General features: G+C 37.8%; 1 protein-coding gene across 1 annotated transcript in view; it reads right to left on the bottom strand.

Moving 5' to 3' along the window:
- LOC107754763 (calcium uniporter protein, mitochondrial) overlaps window positions 1-21,534 on the bottom strand; it is a 69,551-nt gene that overhangs the window by 25,805 nt on the left and 22,212 nt on the right. Inside the window, exon 2 of the mRNA XM_016571344.1 lies at window positions 12,172-12,285. Within this exon, the coding sequence (XP_016426830.1) occupies window positions 12,172-12,285 (114 nt within the window). The remainder of the gene's footprint in view (window positions 1-12,171; window positions 12,286-21,534) is intronic.

Genomic DNA, 21,534 nt, shown 5'->3' with positions numbered 1-21,534 from the left:
GTCTGTGTGACATCACACAGACAGGCATCTGAGATCGGCTCGATTTGAGAAAGGCGAAAACATTTAACCAGATTTTTAAAAAAAACACTAGGTGGATTTTTATCATTATAGGGTGGTTGTGCCAACACACATTTCAGTTCAAACGTTCATGTAGCATCCCATGACCCCTTTAAATACAGTTTGGTCATGGAAATAATTATCATATACTAGAGCCCTATGAAATCAGAAGCTGAAAACACTGCAATATGTCCTATCGTTTACAGGATTGGTTAGGAACTTTGGATGATAAATTCTTATGTTACAATGGAATAATATGTGATTCTGTACCAAATCATTAAACGAACTTGTTCAACAGAATGATTTGTTTGTGAATTGGACACCATTAGCCCAGGCAAAGAAAGACTGCAGGCAATCGGAAATGAGCCAGATATGTGCGCCAGAGGCGCAGGGAGGTCTGGCAGCTGGAATACACACTGAACACACACTCTCTGTTGTCATAACATTATAAAACCCTACGCGCACACTGTCTAGAGTTGACACTGCTGCTAAGTTTGTTGCGGTTACGTTGCATCATGAGCTGATCCATAAGGAACTGCACTACAATCATTTTCTGATTTCAGCAACTGTAGTGAGACAATATCTCATAGTACATTATATATAACAAAGAGCCAATCTGCATTAAAAAGAAAAAAAATAACCAGGTGTTCTGCCTGGCAACAGGGTGCATGAAGGTTTGCCAGCTGCTGCAGATTTGTAATGTCTATTAAGAACACAAGCTAAATTTTGCTTTCTATCTTTAATTGTTCCATAATTTGGATATACAATAAGGAAATCTTTACTTTTTTTTTTTCTCGATCCATATTCAATTTACTCTCCAACTCTCCCCATGTCCATTTAGAACACAAATTATTGCAAATGTATTGCAATAATAATAATAATAATAAACGTACATAAAACTTTTTTTTTGAGGGGGAGGGTGTGTTCTTTAAACAAAATAGACTGTATTTTATGCTGATATAAAGACATGATGAAACACAGCAACAGAGCTTTTCTCCTGCATTGTGTAACTCTTAACTTTTATAAAGAATATCTCTTGGTTTTGAGACTTTAGTGTTTGCAACTTTACAGATCTTCTTTATGCACCAAGAGCTTGTAACACTCCAAAGAGAAAGGAAAAATTGAAATCGCATCATATGACCCCTTTAAGTAAAATGGATTATTGAAACAGAAAAAAAAACAATTGCTTCAAGCCACTTATGGATGGAGGGAAATCAGAATGCAGTCAATTGTAAGAAAGGGACAGGGTGTGAGTGGTCATTTCATTGGAAGGTTGCGTTTTGATATTTTGATTAAAAATGACAAAACATGAAAAACATGCATTGAATTGTTTACAATATAATTAATAAAATTCATTAAGACACACTCTTAAAAAAGGGGGTTCCTGCAGTGATGCCATAGAAGAACCATTTTGGGTTTCCCAAAGAACCTTTTTCTTAGTTTGAAGAACATCTTTATTAAATAAATTTTGGAAACACTTTAGCATAGGGACCAATTCTTACTATTAACTACTTGCTTATTAGCATGCCTCTTATTAACATATTGTCTGTTTATTAGTGCTTATAAAGCACATATTCAGCATGATCACATTCTACATCCCTAATACCTAAACTTAACAACTACCTTACTAACTATTAATAAGCAGCAAATTAGGAGTTTATTGAGGCCAAAAGTCGGAGTAAATGGTTTGTTAATAGCGAGAACTGGACCTTAAAATAAAGTGTGACCATTTTTTTTACACTATAAAGAAGCTTTTATACATTGGAAATGTTCCATTGGTGTTGAAGGTTCTTCATAAAACCATAGCTGCCAACGTGTGTTAGGGTGAATTATTTCATTCCAAATTTAACACACTAGCAGTTTTTGGTTCATTTCGAGTTGGTTATGGCCAAAAGCAATGGCCTGCAGTTCAGGGATTGAGTCAGATTGTAAAAATCATTAAATCGCACCAACTAATTCAGTCAGTGAGTGAGCTGTAGACCAGGAGTATGAGATGGATTTCTGAGTCATTGACCAATTTATTAAAAAGAACAGGTTTGTGAGAGTCATTTGCTCTGGAATTGTGCGTCACTGGCTGTGCTTCATTCACTGAAAAAGAAAAATTTAAATCAACAATCATTCACCCCTGCATTTAAGACTGATAGCAGGAAACACAGTGTTTCAGAATGGTGTGCAGCATACAAAACAAAATATGCATATGTTTGAAAAAACACCAACAGAACCAAATATCATAAAATCACTTGGTTCCAATACAAGCCCTTGATGCCCAATCCTACTGTACAGCATAATACATTGACAGACAGGATGTGATGCATCTCTTTTCACACTCCAAACGTCCTCCTCTAGCGTATCACACGTTATTTAAGCAGAAGTGTTTCTGAGGAATTCAGGGCACCTTTAAACAACACTTTCTCCATGTGACATGTCTCAGACTAATCTAATTGAAGCAGATGCAGAAAATACCACAAGGAATTGAATCGTCTGTGTTCTCATTTCACTCTGCTGTAGTAACTTGATTTTCTCAGTTCTACAGAATGCTGTTCTTTAAGACAAAGAAGGGTTACACGGTTGTGCTGAGAGGGCAAAAAAGACTATGTCTCTGCCACCATAGAAGTGTTTTTTTAAAATGGAGGTTCACCCTAAAGTGCAGCTGTTTCGACTTCTGGGTGTCAGGTAACAACAAGAACAGGAGACATTCACATTACAAAACACATCTGTTAAAGACAGAACAACAGTCTATTCTGTCAATATTCTGTCAATACAGATCGTTGCATCAATATATTGAACTGTTATGCACCTGGATGTTATGAAGCTCCTAAAAGGACACGGTGGTGCCAAAAATAAATAAATAATAATTAAAATGTCTCTATATGTTATTGTAAAGTCACAAAAAAATGAAGGAATATAGTAATTTTAAAAAAAAAGTCATATTAATAGAATTACTAATTAAGAGAAAATCTAATTTAAAATTAGCATTATGAAATTTAGCCCAGTGAATCCAGAATTTTGAGTTTCAACCGAAACTTTTATTTCAGTTCTTTACTATTTCTTACCTGATTGACTTTTTCGTGCTTTAAGCATAAATCCTTCTAAACTGTCAGGGTTATGTATAAAATAAGAAAAAGAACGGGATGCCAACAGTATGTTAAACAACCAACTCAGGTTGTTATTTTAGCCACGAAGTTGGCAAAGGTTCTGAATACATAGTAAAGGAGCAGAAGAAATTCAGCTTTAGTTAGTGTGCAGTTTGCCTAAGGTCAGAATAAATGAGAAGCAATGTGAAAAAGCAATATACCGCGATTCCTATCCGAACGGGTTTACATTCCTTAGAGGACACCAAAGTTACATCAGATAATTTGATCCTGAAAGTTGTTTGAGGACAACACAGACATTTATGGAGTTAAAATCTAGACATCTGTGTAAAGTGTGAATTGGTCCGACTATAAATTAGTACCATCTGAATCTGGAGGACACTGCGAGCGAGCCTGTCAGAGGTGGCACATAAAGGATCTTATTAAATGATGTTTTTAATAGGACGGCTCTCTGGACTCACGGCACACACTCATGAAGAATGACAGAGTCTAACTCAGTCCAAGCAAGACTTGCTATTCTCTTATTAGGCAGAGTGACAGAGTGTCTGCCTGCAAGTATAAGAATGCTAACATTTGCCTGTTGAAAACAGGCTTCTGCCATGGAGAAAGTTGTGGAAGACCATTTTGCAGATTTGACTGAAGAGAGCAGTGGCCTCTCTAAGCAGCACCTTTCTGATATTGCTCCCTTACAGACAGAACAAAAGTGCAGAAAAGCAGCTGGAATGTGTGAATGCCTTGAATCAGAGCAAAAGAAACTAGTCCATATGCATGTCCACTGATTTTCAATATGGAACTAAAATTTTCGTCTAGATTTTAAATAGAGGTCGAACGATTGATCGGCCGGCCGATTTTTGGCATTTTTTAATTAATCGGCATCGACCGATTGTGCTGCAAATTAGGCCGATTTATAGGCAGGCGCATCTGCGGGCAGCTAAGCGTTGTTGCGGAACGCCGTACCGAGAATCTCTCTCTGGCGGCGTGAGCAGCTCACACTCTGCAGCCGCAGCTTTTTCACACACAGCTTCAGCTAATGATGGCAGGGCAAAACAGACCATTTCGAAAGCGTAGTTATGTTTTACTCTACTAGAATTGATGAAGGAAAGTTATCATATTCATAAGTGCAACAAGTCATTTGCATGTGAAAGTAGAAACATGCCATTCAGATGAAACATCTGGGCTGATTATAATGTGCACGATAACTTTCCTCATGAAATGTGTGTGTGGGTCCGACAATAGCCTCCACGATGTCATCACTCGTGGCCAGCGCACTCTTAAGCAGTTATGAGCAGCAGGCTGTGTAATATGTGTGAACTCTTTTATTTTTGCTATCACTTGGCCATTTGACTTATAGAAGTGTCCAGTGTTTCCCATACATTGAGTTATTACTTCATTGAATAAATTGATCACTGCACGTTTCAAATTAGGCTACTACTACTATTACTATCTTGTACCCTGCAATAAGAATTTACTCAAAACTCACTTTTATGAGATGAAGAAAAAAAAAAAAAAAAAATCAGCCAAACATATCGGCCCAAAAAATCGGCATCATATATCGGCCATCGGCTGCCCTGATTTCTAAATATCGGCATCGGCCAGTGAAAAACCCATATCGGTCAACCTCTAATTTTAAAAACTCAAAGGAAGGACTACATCCTAGAAAAATATAAATATTTCCTGTTCACAACAATTTGTTTTTAATTAGTGGAATTATATATTATGTTTTGGTGTCAAACAACCATTTTAAAGAATACATTTTACATTATTGTTTTATTTCTGCCTTTTGTCAAATAAATAAATAAACTACAATAAAAAACGATGTATTATTACTAATGTTATTTTATTAATAATAATCATAATAACCATTTATTTTGTAAATAAGTATTATAATTAAACTAAATAGCCGAGGTACAAAAGTGTAAATACTGGTACAAAAATATAAAAATATATTAGATACTACTATGCTAGATTCCATGTCCACAAAAGTTGTGTACTATAAAGCACACAAACACATGCAAATATAATAAAAGCAAATGCTTTGAAAAATGTAAAACAGAAAGTTATGACATAAAATTAAGACACAATACTTACAATTCGTCACTATTTCTATAGGTCACTAAATTTGTGACTCTCTGTATATGAACTCTGAACCTTGTAAAAAGGCTGAAAGGCTGAAATGCAGTAAACACTGTACAGGTCTGGCAGGAGGTTTCTGCCCAATAGAAACCGTTTTTCACAGCATGCCATGCAACTTTGCCTATAATTTTGTCTAATTTTGCCTATATGTTTTGCCCATTTCTAGGTGTTCTTAACCTTTTGATTATAACTGTTGGCAGTGCCCATTTTGGGTTCATTTTAAAATTTTAACCCAGCAATGTTATAATTTTTAAACACTAGTTTTACTATGGTTTAGCATGTTCGAACATTTAACCCAAACCAGCTGGGTTCGTCACTATTTGACCAATTGCTGCATCGCCAAGATAACCCACATTGGGTTGTTTTTAACCCAGAATTTTATTTATTTTTTAAAAAAAAATGTTTTGATGTATGCATAATTTCAGTGACATTTTGTTTAAAACAATACAAACAAAGAGGACTTCCATTAACATTCATTAGAAAAGAGTAACTGCAAGACAATGCCAGACAGAAACAGTTACTAAGGCTCTGAATGATCAGGACCATTAAGGCCAGCCTTAGTGAAAGGTCAATTTTCAATCTTTCCTAGCTGTGTCGGTTAACCAATCCGGCATCTCTCTCAAAGTGACATGCTGTTTGTTAGGGGTAATTCCCGATCTGTGTGTGTGTGTGCGTGCGTGCGTGCGTGCGTGGGTGTGTGACAGAGCGATAAATCACGTCTATATGAAAATAATGCTGAGCGCAGCTCTCTCGCTACCTCTCTGAGAGATAACCTGTCAGTGGAGGAAGAGAGCTGCAGTTCAGAGCAATCGATGCAGCGCCTGATCCTCAATACAGCAATGCAGCGAGAGAGCGAGAGAGAGAGAGACAGCAAGAGAGACAGACAGAGACACGGAGAGAGACATGCAGCCTTGAAGAGATTTATTAATTAGGTTACACAGTGTAGCGGAACATGAAGTTTGTCAAAATATTGCCTAATCTTTTGATATTGTTTAATAGGCAAATACACTGTGGAACAACCAAGTTTATACATTTGTACAAGCTCAGTAAACTGTTTTTGCATGATATTATAGACTGGGCACATAAATCCACAACAGCTTTCATTTGAACAAACCCCCGAGTCTATCATCTACTGAAGTATAAACGCAGACCCTCTAGACCTGCAAACTCTATTTCACGCATCGCTGTCCTGAAACATCGGAGCACAAACATGTTGCATGAGTGCAGTAAGAGGCACTAAAGCGCTTCTGTAGTACTACTTCAACTGTTCATTTTCTCTATCAATAACAATAATAATATATGCAAAAATAAGGACTGTTTTTAATAGTGCTGTCAAGCGATTAATCGCGATTAAATCGCATCCAAAATAAAAGTTTTTGTTTGCATAATATATGTGTGTGTTCTGTGTATATTTATTATGCATATGTAAATAAATACACATGCATACAGTATATATTTACATGTATTTACAGAACTAAATTTATATTCATATAATTTATATTATAAATAAATATATTTAATATATAAACAACATTTTTCTGAAATATATACATGCATGTGTGTGTATTTATATATACATAATAAATATACACAGAACACACACATATATTATGCAAACAAAAACTTTTATTTTGGATGCGATTAATCGCGATTAATCGTTTGACAGCACTAGTTTCCAAAGAGGTTTCCGCAATCTGCTACTGGTCAGATAAACTCTTAAAATAAAACTTAAAATTAAAAGCTCTCAACGAAGAGCCTTTAACAGCCATGTAAACTTTCCATTGCACAAATCTTCTTTATAATGGAAAAAGTTTCTTCCGATTCTCCAAACATATAATTTATAATTTAATAATTTATGCATTTAGCAGACGCTTTTATCCAAAGCGACTTACAGTGCATTCAGGCTATACATTTTTTACCAGTATGTGTGTTCCCTGGGAATTGAACCCACGACCTTTTTGCGCTGCTAACGCAATGCTCTACCACTGAGCCACAGGAACAGGCTCATAAGAACATAAGAAACGAAAGTTCTTTTAAGAACTATCCCAGCAGACACACAATGTCATAAGACGTTGATATTTGGTTAAATTTCGGTTGCGACATCGGTTGACCAAAATTCAATGTCAATTCAACGTGTAATGTCACGGTTAATTTGATGTCCAATACCGACGTCTGCGGATGTTGATATTTTGTTGTTTTTAGGTTGTGTAACCAAAATCCAACATTACGTCAACGTCAAATTGATGTCAAATACTGACGTCCACCCAATTTTTATTCTCAATCAAAATGCAACATCTGTCTGATGTTGGGGTCCAACGTCAACCTGACATTATATTGACGTCTGGTGCCTGCTGGGATTCACATAAAGGTTGTTTGGGGAGCCCAAAATGTTTCCTCTTAATCAACCCTTTAAAACCAATATTTATTAATTATCAAGTCATCGGTTAATCTGCAAGCATGTTCTAACCTTTCTTCTAAAGTAACTGAGGCCATGTGGGTGTTGAAACATATTTATAACCATTCACACCATAGCCTAACACATTCCACCTCTTTTACCATCCAATCAAATCTCAAAAGCTAAAATGAAATCCCAACTGCTTACACGGTTTACTTACCAGACGTGAGACGCAATAAAGGGTATATCTTTTCTATGTTAATCTGTTTTTGTCCTAAAGCAACAGAAGCAACTGCGGTCCGCATTGAACGACAGGGGATTCTATTTTGGGGATGGTTTCTATATCTGCTGACAGCTCAGATATTGTGTTTTATATGATATTAAATGGTTCCATTCGAGTTGTATCATTGACTTTAATAGAATATATGAAAGTGTAAGTGTAATGTGTTTAGTATGAAAGTGAGAACGGAGATCTTTTAAGATCGTGAAAATAAAGGGGAAATAAATGTTGTGAACTGTGTGAACAAACAAGTATATTCCATAACAAAGATTGCATCAGTCACTGATTTTTGAATAAAGTTAAAAATGGTATCCTTTTTATTAATTTGAGTGTACTTATCCATTTCGCTGGAAGTGCATAACAGCAGTGCACCTGCTGAGAGAGACCCCTTTAACTTTCTGGACATAATTTGAATGAAATGAAATGAAATAATTAAATATTCAAATCAGGAATAAAATCTGACAGCAATGGTAAGCACAAATCATTTTTTTAGACTGCCCTAGTCAATGCACAAATACGTTAAAGAATAATGACAACAGATAATTGTTTCTGACATCCTGTTTCACTTGGAAATACATCAGATTATCCAGCTGAAATGGGTTTAACTGACTTTAAGTAGGCCTACATCTGGTGTGCTGCTGGACCTACTATTTTTCATACACGCATGCTTCTTTCCTTTCTATAAAATCATACACTCTGCAGCAGTAAGGACACAGTCTGAGAGAAAAAGGTGAAAGGAGAGAGAGCGCTCTATCTCTACTATCCTAAAGAGGTTGATAATGTGCTATAATCTATTCCTTCATCAAATCCCTCGGGTAGGAAAAAGAACGCCTCCACTTCACACTCAACACTTTGAAAACGGGACTTCTCTAAAGGTCACACCATTTTTTTTCCCACATTTCAATAATAAAAAAAAATGCACACACACACATGCTGAATCATACTAATGCACCAGTGAGAAGGCTTGCGAGCACTCACACAACAAATATCATCTTATCATACATTTTCCATGTCGTAGGCACTGGAAGGAAGAAAATACACAGACATCCCTATTTAAAGGTGACATATCATGAAAATCTGACTTTTCCAGGTTTTAAGTGCTATAATCAGGTCCCTGGTGCATCTACCAACCAAGGAAATGTGAAAAGATTAACCCAGTAACTTTGTTTTGGTAAGCCTTTTTCTGCAAGCGTCTGAGAAAACGAGTGCGTCTGATTTCGCTCCCTTGGTGACGTGGCAAAGGGATCTCATTATAATATTACCGCCACTTAATTTGTAAGTTTACACCCACGGCGCTGTCATTTTGATTTTGCAAGTGACAACGGCGTACTAGTTCTAATGCCACGGTGAAAGTTTGTGAGCAAAACATGCTAACTGTTCTGTCTTTGGCTACACAGACGAGCACAGAACACTGTTTAGAGTCCCAGCCTCAAAGCAGACGAGAGCAGTGGATTTATTGATTTATTTAATGTATATATCTGCTGCCACACAGATCTACGGAGTATTTTGAGCTGAAACTTCACAGACACATTCTGGGGACACCAGAGACTTATATTACATATTGTAAAAAGGGGCATAATATGTCTCCTTTAATATATGTGAACACTTTACCTTACAGGGATGTTTTAATATCATGCGTACGCCACACTGGTTTCGCAAACCAAACTAGTGTTGCAGAAAAAGCCAATACTAATGTTTCCCTGGGTAGATTTAGCAGAATTGATCTCCTGTCTAAGGGAATCACAATGAGTAGAAACCAGGATGAAATGATCATGCTAAAGAACGCTACTACAGGAGACATCAATTTGATTATGCTGGGATTGCTCATCAGGAACTAAATTGCACACAGCACCATAAAAAGCTCCTGGGAGTCTGAATCATAATTCACTAGAGATAAACACTCAGACCTTAAAATGAAAATTGCAGGTGAAGTCAACATGAGATGTGAACATGCACCCAATTTTACAAATGTTTAAATGAAGTTGATTGGGAATTGACAGGATTGTGAAAAGAAAGAGCTTGATGATATCCTCCAATGAGGGATGGAGCAAGTTGTTAAGGCCAAAATATACTTTGGTTTTTACATGTACGTTAGGGTATGCATACAGAGCACAAGGCACACATTTTCACCATCAAACACACAAAGCCCCATGCATACTGTATGTGCTGCTTGCATATGTGCCTTTTGCACTAATTAGTTTGTTTACATGGTGATAACACTGTTGTTCACAGTTGAAAAGTAATGGAGGAGACAGAATAACGACAACAACAAAAGACGCCCGGATTAACGAGCACTCATGTGAGGGGATTGCGTGATGCATGCAATTCTATTCTATTTTTTTTTTTAAACACTCATAACTTTTAAAAAGGAATAGCGTAGACCCTGGACAAGAATGAAATGTGCTTGTGTGTTGAACGTCTGTGTTCACGCATGGAGCATACTTTAAAAGTTTGACTGTACACGCACTGTAAAAAACTTTTACTTTCTGATGAAAGAACATTGTTTTTGAGGTGTAACTTTTACACCAAAGAACATTGGGGGAAGTCGTGGCCTAATGGTTAGAGAGTCGGATTCGTAACCCAAAGGTTGCGGGTTCGAGTCTCGTACCGGCAGGGATTGTTGGTGGGGGGAGTGAATGTACAGCGCTCTCTCCCACCTTCAATACCACGACTGAGGTGCCCTTGAGCAAGGCACCGAACCCCCAACTGCTCCCCGGGCGCCGCAGCAAAAAAATGGCTGCCCGCTGCTCTGGGTGTGTGTTCACGTTCACTGCTGTGTGTGTGCACTTTGGATGGACTTTCACTTTTTCTTTGGAATAACAAGCACTGATGGATTGTGCATAATAATACAGTATAGTAAGAAAGTAAGGCTACATGTACACTAATTTGAATACTTTTTCTCTGAGATTTGTGTTTTTGAAGATGCTCTCTCAAGTGGATACATTTTAAAATGCTGTTTTCACGTAATAGTGTGGACTGTGAAAACAGAGGCATTCAAAAGTGATGACACGTCTAGTGACGTGGCACATACTGCACCAATACATATCTTTATACTGATATTGTGCCTTATGTGCTGTTCACGTTCACACTCTTGCTGGAGATATTCATTTGTACACTCTTCATATCACAGTACTGCAAAGATCACAGAAAACGTACTTGCAAATGCTGTAAAATACGAGGCAGTTGTGTTTTAGACCAAACATATAATGGTGATTGAGTGCAACCTGGACACATCAGTGAAATAATCTTGCCAGAAGAATAGAGTTTGATCTTTGTGTCAATTCTGTCTGCATCATCTCAGTGAGCTCTTATGGGATTTTATAAGGCAAATGTAGGGCTTTCCAACGTTTCATTGTGGATGAGAAACATCTGGAAAAGGCTAGTGTGGATGGAGAGCATTTTGAAACAAAAACACCATTTTCAAACGTATCCTGGTTAATATAGGCATAGCCTAAATGAGGTCAATTTTGCTTTCATGTCTGTGGACTGAATCTTCAAAATGTTGATTAACACTGGCAAAATAATATAAAAAGTCATTCTTTTTCATCCCTCATAATTTTGTTCATAAAAAAGAACTGGGAAATAATTGACTAATAAATAACAGTATATTTTAAAAATGTATTTAAGTGTAAAATACAACACATTTAAATAAATGTTTCAAATATACAATGATGTGATGTAACTATTATGCAACATGATGCAGCAAGTCTTTACATGGAGCTGAACTCTGTAAACTCCACCAAAGGGAATTACACTGTCGATGCATAAACAACTGTTCCTCCACCGAAAAAAGTTACACCTCAAAAGGACAATTTAGACAACATTTTGATACCATTTCTATTAGTATAGAGTAGACTGTAATAGCTTCACCCAGGTTTTAAACAGAAACATGAGATGTCACACTCCAAGGAAACTGTAGAGCAGTGATCCTCAAATCTGGCTCGCGAGATCCACTTTCCTGCAGAGTTTAGCTCCAACCATGATTTTCTAATGATCCTGAAGACATTGATTAGCAAACTCAGGTGTGTTTGATTAGGGTTAGAGCTAAACTCTGCAGTAAAGTGGATCTCGCGAGCCAGATTTAAGGATCACTGCTGTAGAGTCTGAATGCGACTCTGAGGGCTTTGGGTCGGCATTTGGGATAGGGCTTAGCATAGCATAGCTTTGCACAGTAGCTCTGGCTGTGAATAAATCATACTGTGTGAAACACTCACCTGGGCTGTCAGAGTGGCACTGGGGTGACAGAAGAGAGCAGACCTGGCACCTGTTCTCAGACCGTGTGCTCTCCTGACAGTCTGGGGACCTCCAAGTGAAATGGACAGCGCCTCCTGCGGGAAAGGAGGAAATACAGAATATCAGTATGACATTCAAGAACAAGGAATGATATTCAAATAATGTTCCCTGTAAGTGGAAATATTGTAATTAGGCGTTCCAAACACATGAATGACAAAATAAGGTTGTATTTACATGTGGGAAATGGGACACGAGTTGCGGAGTTGTGACATTGGAAGTGGAGTGTCGATTTAAAACATTGCAGAAACACTGATGTATAATATAGATAATATCATAGTAAATGATTTTCCAAGTTATTTTAATTTTACATGCTGTATTTCAGTCATTTTATAGGTGCAGGAGTGGAAAGTTAATCACTTGACTTTCACTGTTTGCTTTACATAACAAATCATTTAATTTTGATGCCATGTATATAATAAGAGAATCTGAATTCAGATGCACTTTTTGGGGTTTGAGTTTCCCAGGTGCACTTGAAAGCAGCATAAGCATTTTTCTATAGCCTATAGGGATGGGCGATATGGGCTTTAAAATATATCACGATATTTCTGGTATTTATTGCGATAACGATATCAATGACGATAATTCAGGGAATCCTGTTTCTTTAGAGAAAAGTATTATCTTTCCTATTTTTACCCAAAATAGGGTGTTGTGAGCATTAATGAGTACACACGTAATGTAAAGACTGTTTAATTCATACTGGAAGCCGGAGGGCGCTCTTGCACAGAAACTCCACATATCCATAGCAGAAGTAATATTACTGACGACGTTCCAGGAAGGTATCCAGTTATCGCTGAATAAAACGCACAACGGAGATAGAGACATTTTAATTGATGAAACTTGAGGAAAATAAACATACGATTGCACAAAATATATAGTTTATCTGTGTTTTTCAATCTTGAGTATTTTTATAAGAAAAGTATATTTATAATGCAATGTTAATCGACATGGCCTTTATTACTGTATATAATACTATCATTCTGTATATGAACCCACGTCTGGTCACAAAAAGAAGTATTTCAAGCACTCGACTATGTTATTAAGTTAATTTGGAGAAAAAGCATGTCAATAAATTATATCTTTGTTGGACAACAGGTTTGTAAACAGGCTCATACACATGCAAAACTGTATCGCACACGTGCATAGGCTACTCCTCCTCAATTTCACGTCCGCCTTCCGCGATGTCGCGCCGCACTGTCGCACACAGAAATATATGTCAACAACTAGACTTTATCGTTATTATCGCGGGAAGACTAATTCTTATCGTGGGGAGAATTTTTACCAGTATATCGCAAACGATAAGATATCGCCCAACCCTAATAGCCTACTAATTTATTTTTAATATACTTTTTTTTATTCCAACTAGGGCTGTTATATATGGAAGCCCGTTTCCGTCACTGAATCAAAAATAAGAAAGGTAATTGTGAATTTTTTTCTCGCAATTTCAACTTTACATCTCGCAATTCTGACTTGTTTTTCTCATAATTGCCTGATACAAACTCGCAATTCTGATTTTTTTTCTCAGAATTGTGAGATATTAACTCGCAACTGCGATTTAAGTCAGAATTGTGAGTTATAAACTCCCAATTCTGAGAACATAGTCTTTTTTTCTCCTCATAACTGGACATTATAACTCGCAATTGCGAGTTTATATCTCACAAAAAAAGTTAGAATTGCGAGATACAAACTCACAATTGCAAGAAAAAAAGTCAAAACTGTGCATTTATATCTCCCAATTTTGACTTTATAACTCGCAATTGTGAGTTTATATCTCACAATTCTGAGAAAAAAAGTCCGAATTGCGAGACGTAGGCCTAAACTCACAAATGCGAGAAATAAAGTCAGAATTTGTGAGATAAAAAGTCGCAATTACCTTTTTTTTTTTTTTATTCAGTGGCGGAAACGGTCTTCCATAGTTATAAGGAGGAGAAGTGGGATAAAGTGGAGAAATTATCTTGGGTGCAGCAAAAAAGACCTTGTAAAATTTTCAGTAAATCTAAAAAAATGTGTGATCAGGTTATGAAATTAATACCCACCACCAGTCAAATGTAAACTATGCCAATAAAGCTAATTTGAATTTGAATTAGAGAGAGACACACACACCAGAAATTTTTTAGTTTTTTGTTTGCTTGTTTTTGTAATTTTCCAGTGCAGTGTATTTCAATTGTGGTAATACCAGCAACATCTGTATTCCTGAATGTACTTAATAAACCAATATATCAAATATTTACCGGATGGCAGTGAAACGTTCACCACAGAACCATGACACAAACTGAAAACTGAACCGTTACAACCGCTACCAAACACAGCACTGAAACTTACCATCCTCCTTTCATTTTACTCATCATTAAGCAGCTGTTTCCCATCAAATTATGACTAGTTACACACATTACAAATTAATTATGCAATAGCTCAGTACTACAGACAGCTGCAGGTGGGCATGTCGCATCAAAGAGGCAGAAAGCAGCGGGGGACAGCGTGTGGATGTGAGGGAATACGTAGGCACAGGTTGAGCTGGGTCAAGGACTCAAATGTCTGCAAAGCTCTTAAGTTAATGCAGGCGCCGAGCCCGTAGATCTCACTCTCGACTTCTGCAGTGTATTTGTACAGCTCCCAGAGTGATAGATAAAAGGTGTCACGTCCATCACCTCAGGAACGAGAAGAAAGTAATAGAGATAAAATCACAGGCTAGTGTATGCAAAGCCAAAGATGAGATTTCACATCGTGTCGCCAGTGTTTAAACACAAAGCAGTGACAGGACAGTCAATGTGAGAAACTCAATTATTTTGCTGAAGTGTCACAGTCTCAGGCATGAGTGAACCTCTTGGCCACTCAGCCATGACAGTGGCAATTAACCCTGCCCTGTGTAGGCTGTGAGGATATCCCTCCTTCAAATCGTCTCATCAAAACCTATTACTTTTGTGAGATCCACTTATAACGTTAGACAAGTTGTTTATTTCAGTCTCAACTGTTAGATAGCACACTTACAGTCCATTTACTGACCATCTGATGCATACTGCACTCAAATCAAATCTGATTTTTTTTTTTTTTTTTTTAATTGGTACCAGGATGTCTTTCAGAGGAAGAATTTTTTTGTTTTTTTACCAAACCTAAAATGTGCTGTAGCTCATCTTTTATTTTACATGTAGAAGTGTAGAATTTGATTCATCCCCTTGACTCAAATCTTTTGAATCTGTCGGTCAAAAATATTTGTTCAGATTCATTGTGTGATGACCAATGACCGTTATTGCATGTTTGAGTGAATTATTGAATTGTTCACTTAACTGCTTCATAAAAACACAATAAGTTATATCATGTTTTTTACTGAACTTAAACACATAACAGTTTGCTGATCTTTTTTTCTACTGCAACTATTTATTAAATTCATCTTCTCACACACCAGAGAGAGAGATGCACCATAAATAATCAGTTAAAAAAATATATAACAATAATAATAATAATGATAAAACATCCTTTAATTTCTTGCATAAAAATGGCAACATATATGTAAATAACATATTGGCTAACTTCTGCGCACTGCAATAGTTTATAGTGTCATTCATGTCTTCATTCATATTTTATTTATTTATTTAGCTTTTTTATTTTAGTGTATTTAATTTTATGAACAGTTGCAGCAAAGATAGAAGAGCTAGAACTCAAACTTGTGTGACTCAAAGCGCTAATGTGATATACAGTGTGACTGCTCGTATGTGACTTATATTTATTTTTCTCATTCAGTCAGTCATTGTCAGCATTGAATTAACCCCCAAATGTTTTCAACAGGGCAAAAACAAAGATGATCTTTTAGACTGCAGATATAAAAGAGACATTAGAAGATAAATATTCTGGAACAATGACAGTTGGACCCCCTACTGATGACTCGAAGGTGTTTTATGTTGTATGAAAGGTAATTGAGCATGTATATGTAGTGAATCTATTGTGTTAGCCATTCAGATGAAGGAGGAGGTCTGCTGGAAAGCCAGTGTTGTGCTCAGCCCTGAGACTTCAATTAACCCAGTACACTGGCAGTTATTGTTTATGATGACCTGAGGTTAAAAGTGCATGCTTGGTGCGATTTGTTAATTGTACCCCGCGGATTCATATGCAAGAAGATTAAAATGACCAGCGGTACAGTTTAGAGGTTGGACTTGGAATAATAAAAAGGCTGAAATCTTACGCAAAAGAGAAAAATTATCTGATCTACCAGCTCTTCGGTCACATTGGTCTGGCAAAAACAGACAGCAGTTCTTCCTCTTCAAGTGTTTAAGACCAGATGTCTTCACACAATACTTCTGCTTATCACCACAGCTCACATCCTTAGATACTAGGTGGGGATATTCAAGAAACGCCAAGTTATGAAGTTATCTTTCTGTGAAGGGCTAAAATATCATCAACATCAGGCGTCATGGTCACTGGCTTTTACATTTTGCCCCGTAGTGAGCTGTCATCTTGCCTCTCCTGCCAAACTGCAGGGCTGTCATAAAGCAACCATGTGCATTCCTGTTGATTAGCCGATCACAGTTAACCACAGCATGACAAGTTTCCCCCCAAAGATCAAAAGAACAACCATCCAACTGTCTGGTTTTCTTTTGTCAGCACAGTGACAGTGGCTTTCTGGACATTTCATCTCTTGAGGCCTGTAGACACAGTGTCCATAAGCAGAGGCTGACAGATTCAAAATCTGCTAATAGAAAACATATTTTTCTAACCAGTATCTGCTTTAAAACAGTGGCTATCAAGGGGGCTGGGGGATGGGGGGTTGGTTTGCTGACAGTTATGTAACATCTTTCAGTTCTGAATTGAGCCCTTTCATCACTGTGGGAAACTTAAACCACAGGAAAGTTACACAGTTTAATGTGACAAAACATGAAGTTGCAACTATTGCCTCAGAAACTGCTTAAATATTGATTTTCAGGCTAATTTATTAGGGATAAGCTCGTCATGAATTGACAAGAACCTAGGAGTGAGATATTTGCAAGGTCCTCAATACACTAAACTTAATGACCAAAAAAAAAAAAAAAAACACCCTGACCTCTTTTTAGTTAATAGGTTTGAGATTATAAACTCTGCACGTGTGCCATTTGACATCTTAGCTGAAAATAAAACAAGGAGGAACCTCATTTTGTCATGTTTCGGGCAATAGATTGTTTCCTGTCAGAACGTAACACTTTCAGAGAACATATTCTCGTTACGAGATTCCCTATGAGGTTAGGTTCTGCTCTCGTTCAGAGACGAGTGTAAGATTATTGATGCCATTTGGCTGGTTCAGAAGAAGGTCACAGTCTGAAAAAACAAGGAACTCTCACGAGAATCAACATCTGTTTTTGGAGTCAGATGAATAAAAGAGGTAAAACACAAGAAAATGTATTTAATTTAATATTGTTGTGCTGTATAAAAGGAAAGACAGCAACACGCGAGAATCCTTCTACCGGATCACTGGCTACCGTCGTTGGACCAGTGGGCGGACCTTACACGAGTAACAGACTTAGAGTTAATATATGACCTGACATACGAACACGAGCAAGTGGTAATGAGGCCCCCCCGTGATACACAAGCCCAGAGCACAGCAGTTCTAAATACAGACACATGGCTGAGAGAAACAGGAGTAAGACGTAAATAAAGTCATGCACGCAAACTAAACACCCAGAAAGGTTTACAGGCCCACAGCACATGACACAGGAGACATACCGGTATGAAAGAGCTGTACTTCATATTAGTTGTACTTAGTATAGCAAGGCATGAACAGGCCTCAGTATCTGGGAGATCTTCTCATGTCAAAATCTAATTAACTTTGTCCAGCATGTGGCAATTCTACGAAAATGTCAACCATAGCATTAAAAAAATCTACAATTTTAGCAGAACTTTTAAATTGTATTTTACTGGAATAAAGTGCTACATAACAGAGTTTTGAAATAAATTGCATTGTGTATCTACAGTGTGCGATAATACTAACATTTTCATATTTTATGGCTTCAACAGAAGGAATAGAGGATTCCGTACTCTAAATAGTTAGTTATCAATAAACATTTTTCAGACAAACTATAATATATATATATATAACTTATTTATACACATTTAATGTTAGGTTAGGTTAATCTCATACAAACAAAATTTAACATGTAAATTGAATAACTACTACTGAATAACTCCGTTTTTTTCTGTATTTACTGCATTTATTTGTGTTACTGTATGTTAAACTTGTATCAAGTCCGTATCAAGTAGTTCATCCCATTATTTTATGTTCATGTTGCCTATATTGCAAAAATATTGATGAATAGGTTTATACTACATTTTAACCATACCAAGTTGAGCATGCTGCAGTATGTACTGCACAAAAAGCCTCAGTGACAGAAAAAGATACATACAGAACACTTCTGCTACGCAGCACTGCACTAAGTGGGCAGTGTGAAATATGTAACATTTAATATGGCCCAAATATTGCTTAAATGCTTCCTTCGTGCTACTTCTGCATGCAGTGTGAAACAGGCCTTAGTTCAACTTCCCAAATCAAAACCGGACTATATTGTTTCAGATGTCCGGTCTCTTTCTGCAGGTCTTAAATCAGATTATAGACACAATTTATCAATATTCTGGTAATTAGTATTTTTTCTGGAAAGTTACATTTTGACTGCAAATGTCACGTCCAAAAAGGTTCATCATATGGCTTGAGACTTTGGCTACTGGTGTGTGTGTTTGGAGGAAAGACTTCTCTCACATCCAAAGCAATCTCGCTGTAGACAGCTGCTGGAACAAAGAGTGCAAAAAATCAATGCCTGCTGCCTTCTGCATCAGTGTGAATGAGGGATAAAAGCAGCTTTCACAGCTTGAGTCTAAATGTAATAATGAGAGGGGGTCAGTGTGCAGGTATGCTTGTTGGAATGATGAGAGGCCCTCCTAGACATTAGGTTCTTTTCTGACCCTTTCCTTAGCAGTGGTTTCTATGACAAGCATCACCATTAGGACATACTGTGTAAGGGATTTGAACAAACCTCTAACTTTAAATAAGAAACTTGGTGCAGAAATGTCCTGAACTGTTTGTGCACAAATCTGGTAGTCTGTGGCTTGTCTCTAAAGTTTATTTCACTTTAAAGACATTTAAATATCTAGATGTCAACAAGTCAAACCTCTCATATGGTCGGAATGACTTCTAGTTGCTTTGTCACCTCTAATTACTGTCAATGTGAATTCCCCAACAAGTCAGTGTTTCCCAAATCTGTTCCCAGAGGCACACCAACAGTACACACTTGGATATCTTCCCTTAAATCAGGAGTGGTCAACGTCAGACCTGGAGAGCCACAGTCCTTCAGAGTTTCTCTTGAACCCTAAACCCTTTCATTCCTACTCAAACACACCTGAACAAACTAATAAAGGTTTAAGGGTTACTAAAAAGCTATAGGCAGGTGAGTTTTTAATCAAGGTTGGAGCAAAACTCTGTGGGACTGCGGCTCTCCAGAACCAACGTTGGTCACCCCTGCCTTAAAGGATCAATGCATTTCAGGTCTTGGAGAAGGGGTGGGCAACTCTGGCCATTGAGATCCATTTTTCTGCAGAGCTTACAACTACAACCCTAATCAAACACACCTAAACAAGCTAATTAAGGTATTTAGGATTACTGGAAAGCAAACCTCTGCAGGAAAGTGGATGTTGAGGGCCAAAATTGCCCTGTCCCATATTGGAGTCTACTAATGAGCTGACTAGTTGAATCAGGTGTGTTTTATTAGAAAGAGTTCTGCTGGTGTGCCTCTAGGAACAGGGTTGGGAAACACTGCCATGGGTGTTTGGACATAGTCCTGGTGGGCGATAAAATGGATGAAATGTCTAAAAGAATGGGCCTGAGCCTTTATCTTGGACCAGAATATATGACACATGGGCCAGTTAGCAAAACCCTAGCAGCCACCCAATTCTTGCTGACTCTTCATAACATTTTTGGTCATCTTTGAGAACACACTGATCAAGACGTCCCCTGCTGTGAAGCCAGCAGCAGCATGGGTTTGTCAAAAGTGTGCATAGCATGTTCCTAAAAGTACAAATGTGACACTCTACAGGCCCATTCACTTTGCACACAATGGCAATCAACATTTCACAAGACCGCAACTGCATATCATGTGCACCATGAGAAACTGGAACTTAGACTCTGTATCCCATAACTGGCTTGAGAAACACAGAGAACATGATCTTTTGAATCTTACTACTCATTGAGTGACCCAAAGGGACATGAAAGGGGAGAGCATTGAGGAGAGCAGGGGATGTCTGGAGAATAGGTTACATTGAGTGGATAAAGATGTGGCACTGTCTTGCATGAATCAGGCTCTTATACAATGCATTCCATGGAAGTGAGTGTGTGAGGGAGGGTTAGAGGAGGGCAGCTCAGCCAGGAGCAGAAAAAATGTGACTGGAGTCGTGAGGGGAAGAAGTGAGCTCTTGTGCTGAATTGAAAATGAAAGGAATCCCTCCTAATGAGCCGTATTAGTGTGCTTGGAGGAACACACGAGTGAAGTAAATATGGCAAACCCTCTCTCTATGAGAATGTGTACTCAGTCATGCACACGTACGCATTCAATTCCTCTATTCTAGACTTACATCAGGTGCACAACCTCTGCCAAGGACAAAACTGGGTAACTGAGGCAACCAGCAGACCTTTGTCAGAGTAGATGCCATGTTTAATTTGAACACTTCAGTCCCTCACAGCCACAGCCTCGTTTTTAATTTGTGTCGATGTCACCTTTTGTACCTGAATATTTACTGTTTGTATCAAATGTAGGTTTTCTGAAAAGACAAAATTTACAGAAAATTTACACAAATTATAACGGGGGGGTGGGGAGCATTTAAAGCATGAATTGTGAAAAGACGGGTGTCATATTCTGAAGGGCCACCTAGCAGCAGTTTAGCTCCAACCCTAATTAAACACAACTGAACCAGCTAATCAAGGTCTTCAGAATCACTAGATCAGGGCTGGGCAACTTCGGTCCTGGAGGGCCACTGTCCTGCAGAGTTTAGCTCCAATCCTCATCAAACACACCTGAACAAGCTAATCAATGTTTTCAAGATCACTCGAAAGCTACAGGCAGGTGTGTTTGATTAGGGTTGGAGCTAGAGATGCACCGATCGATCTGCCAGGGATCGGAATCGGCCGGTTTTCCTCATGATCGGCCCGGATCGGTGATCGGTCGGTCAGTCTCACTTCTTAACGATTTCGAGCCGATCCGTTTTGTTACCAGCGGCACAGGCAATAACATCAGCCGCGCATTCTCACTCTCATCTCTCCGACGACCCCTTCTCTCTCACAC

This window comes from Sinocyclocheilus rhinocerous, unplaced genomic scaffold (assembly GCF_001515625.1).
Source record: "Sinocyclocheilus rhinocerous isolate Xijiao unplaced genomic scaffold, SAMN03320098_v1.1 scaffold232, whole genome shotgun sequence".
Lineage (NCBI taxonomy): Eukaryota > Metazoa > Chordata > Actinopteri > Cypriniformes > Cyprinidae > Sinocyclocheilus > Sinocyclocheilus rhinocerous.
The sequence above is the reverse complement of the archived record's forward strand: the minus strand, read 5'-3'. Positions and strand labels throughout refer to the sequence as shown.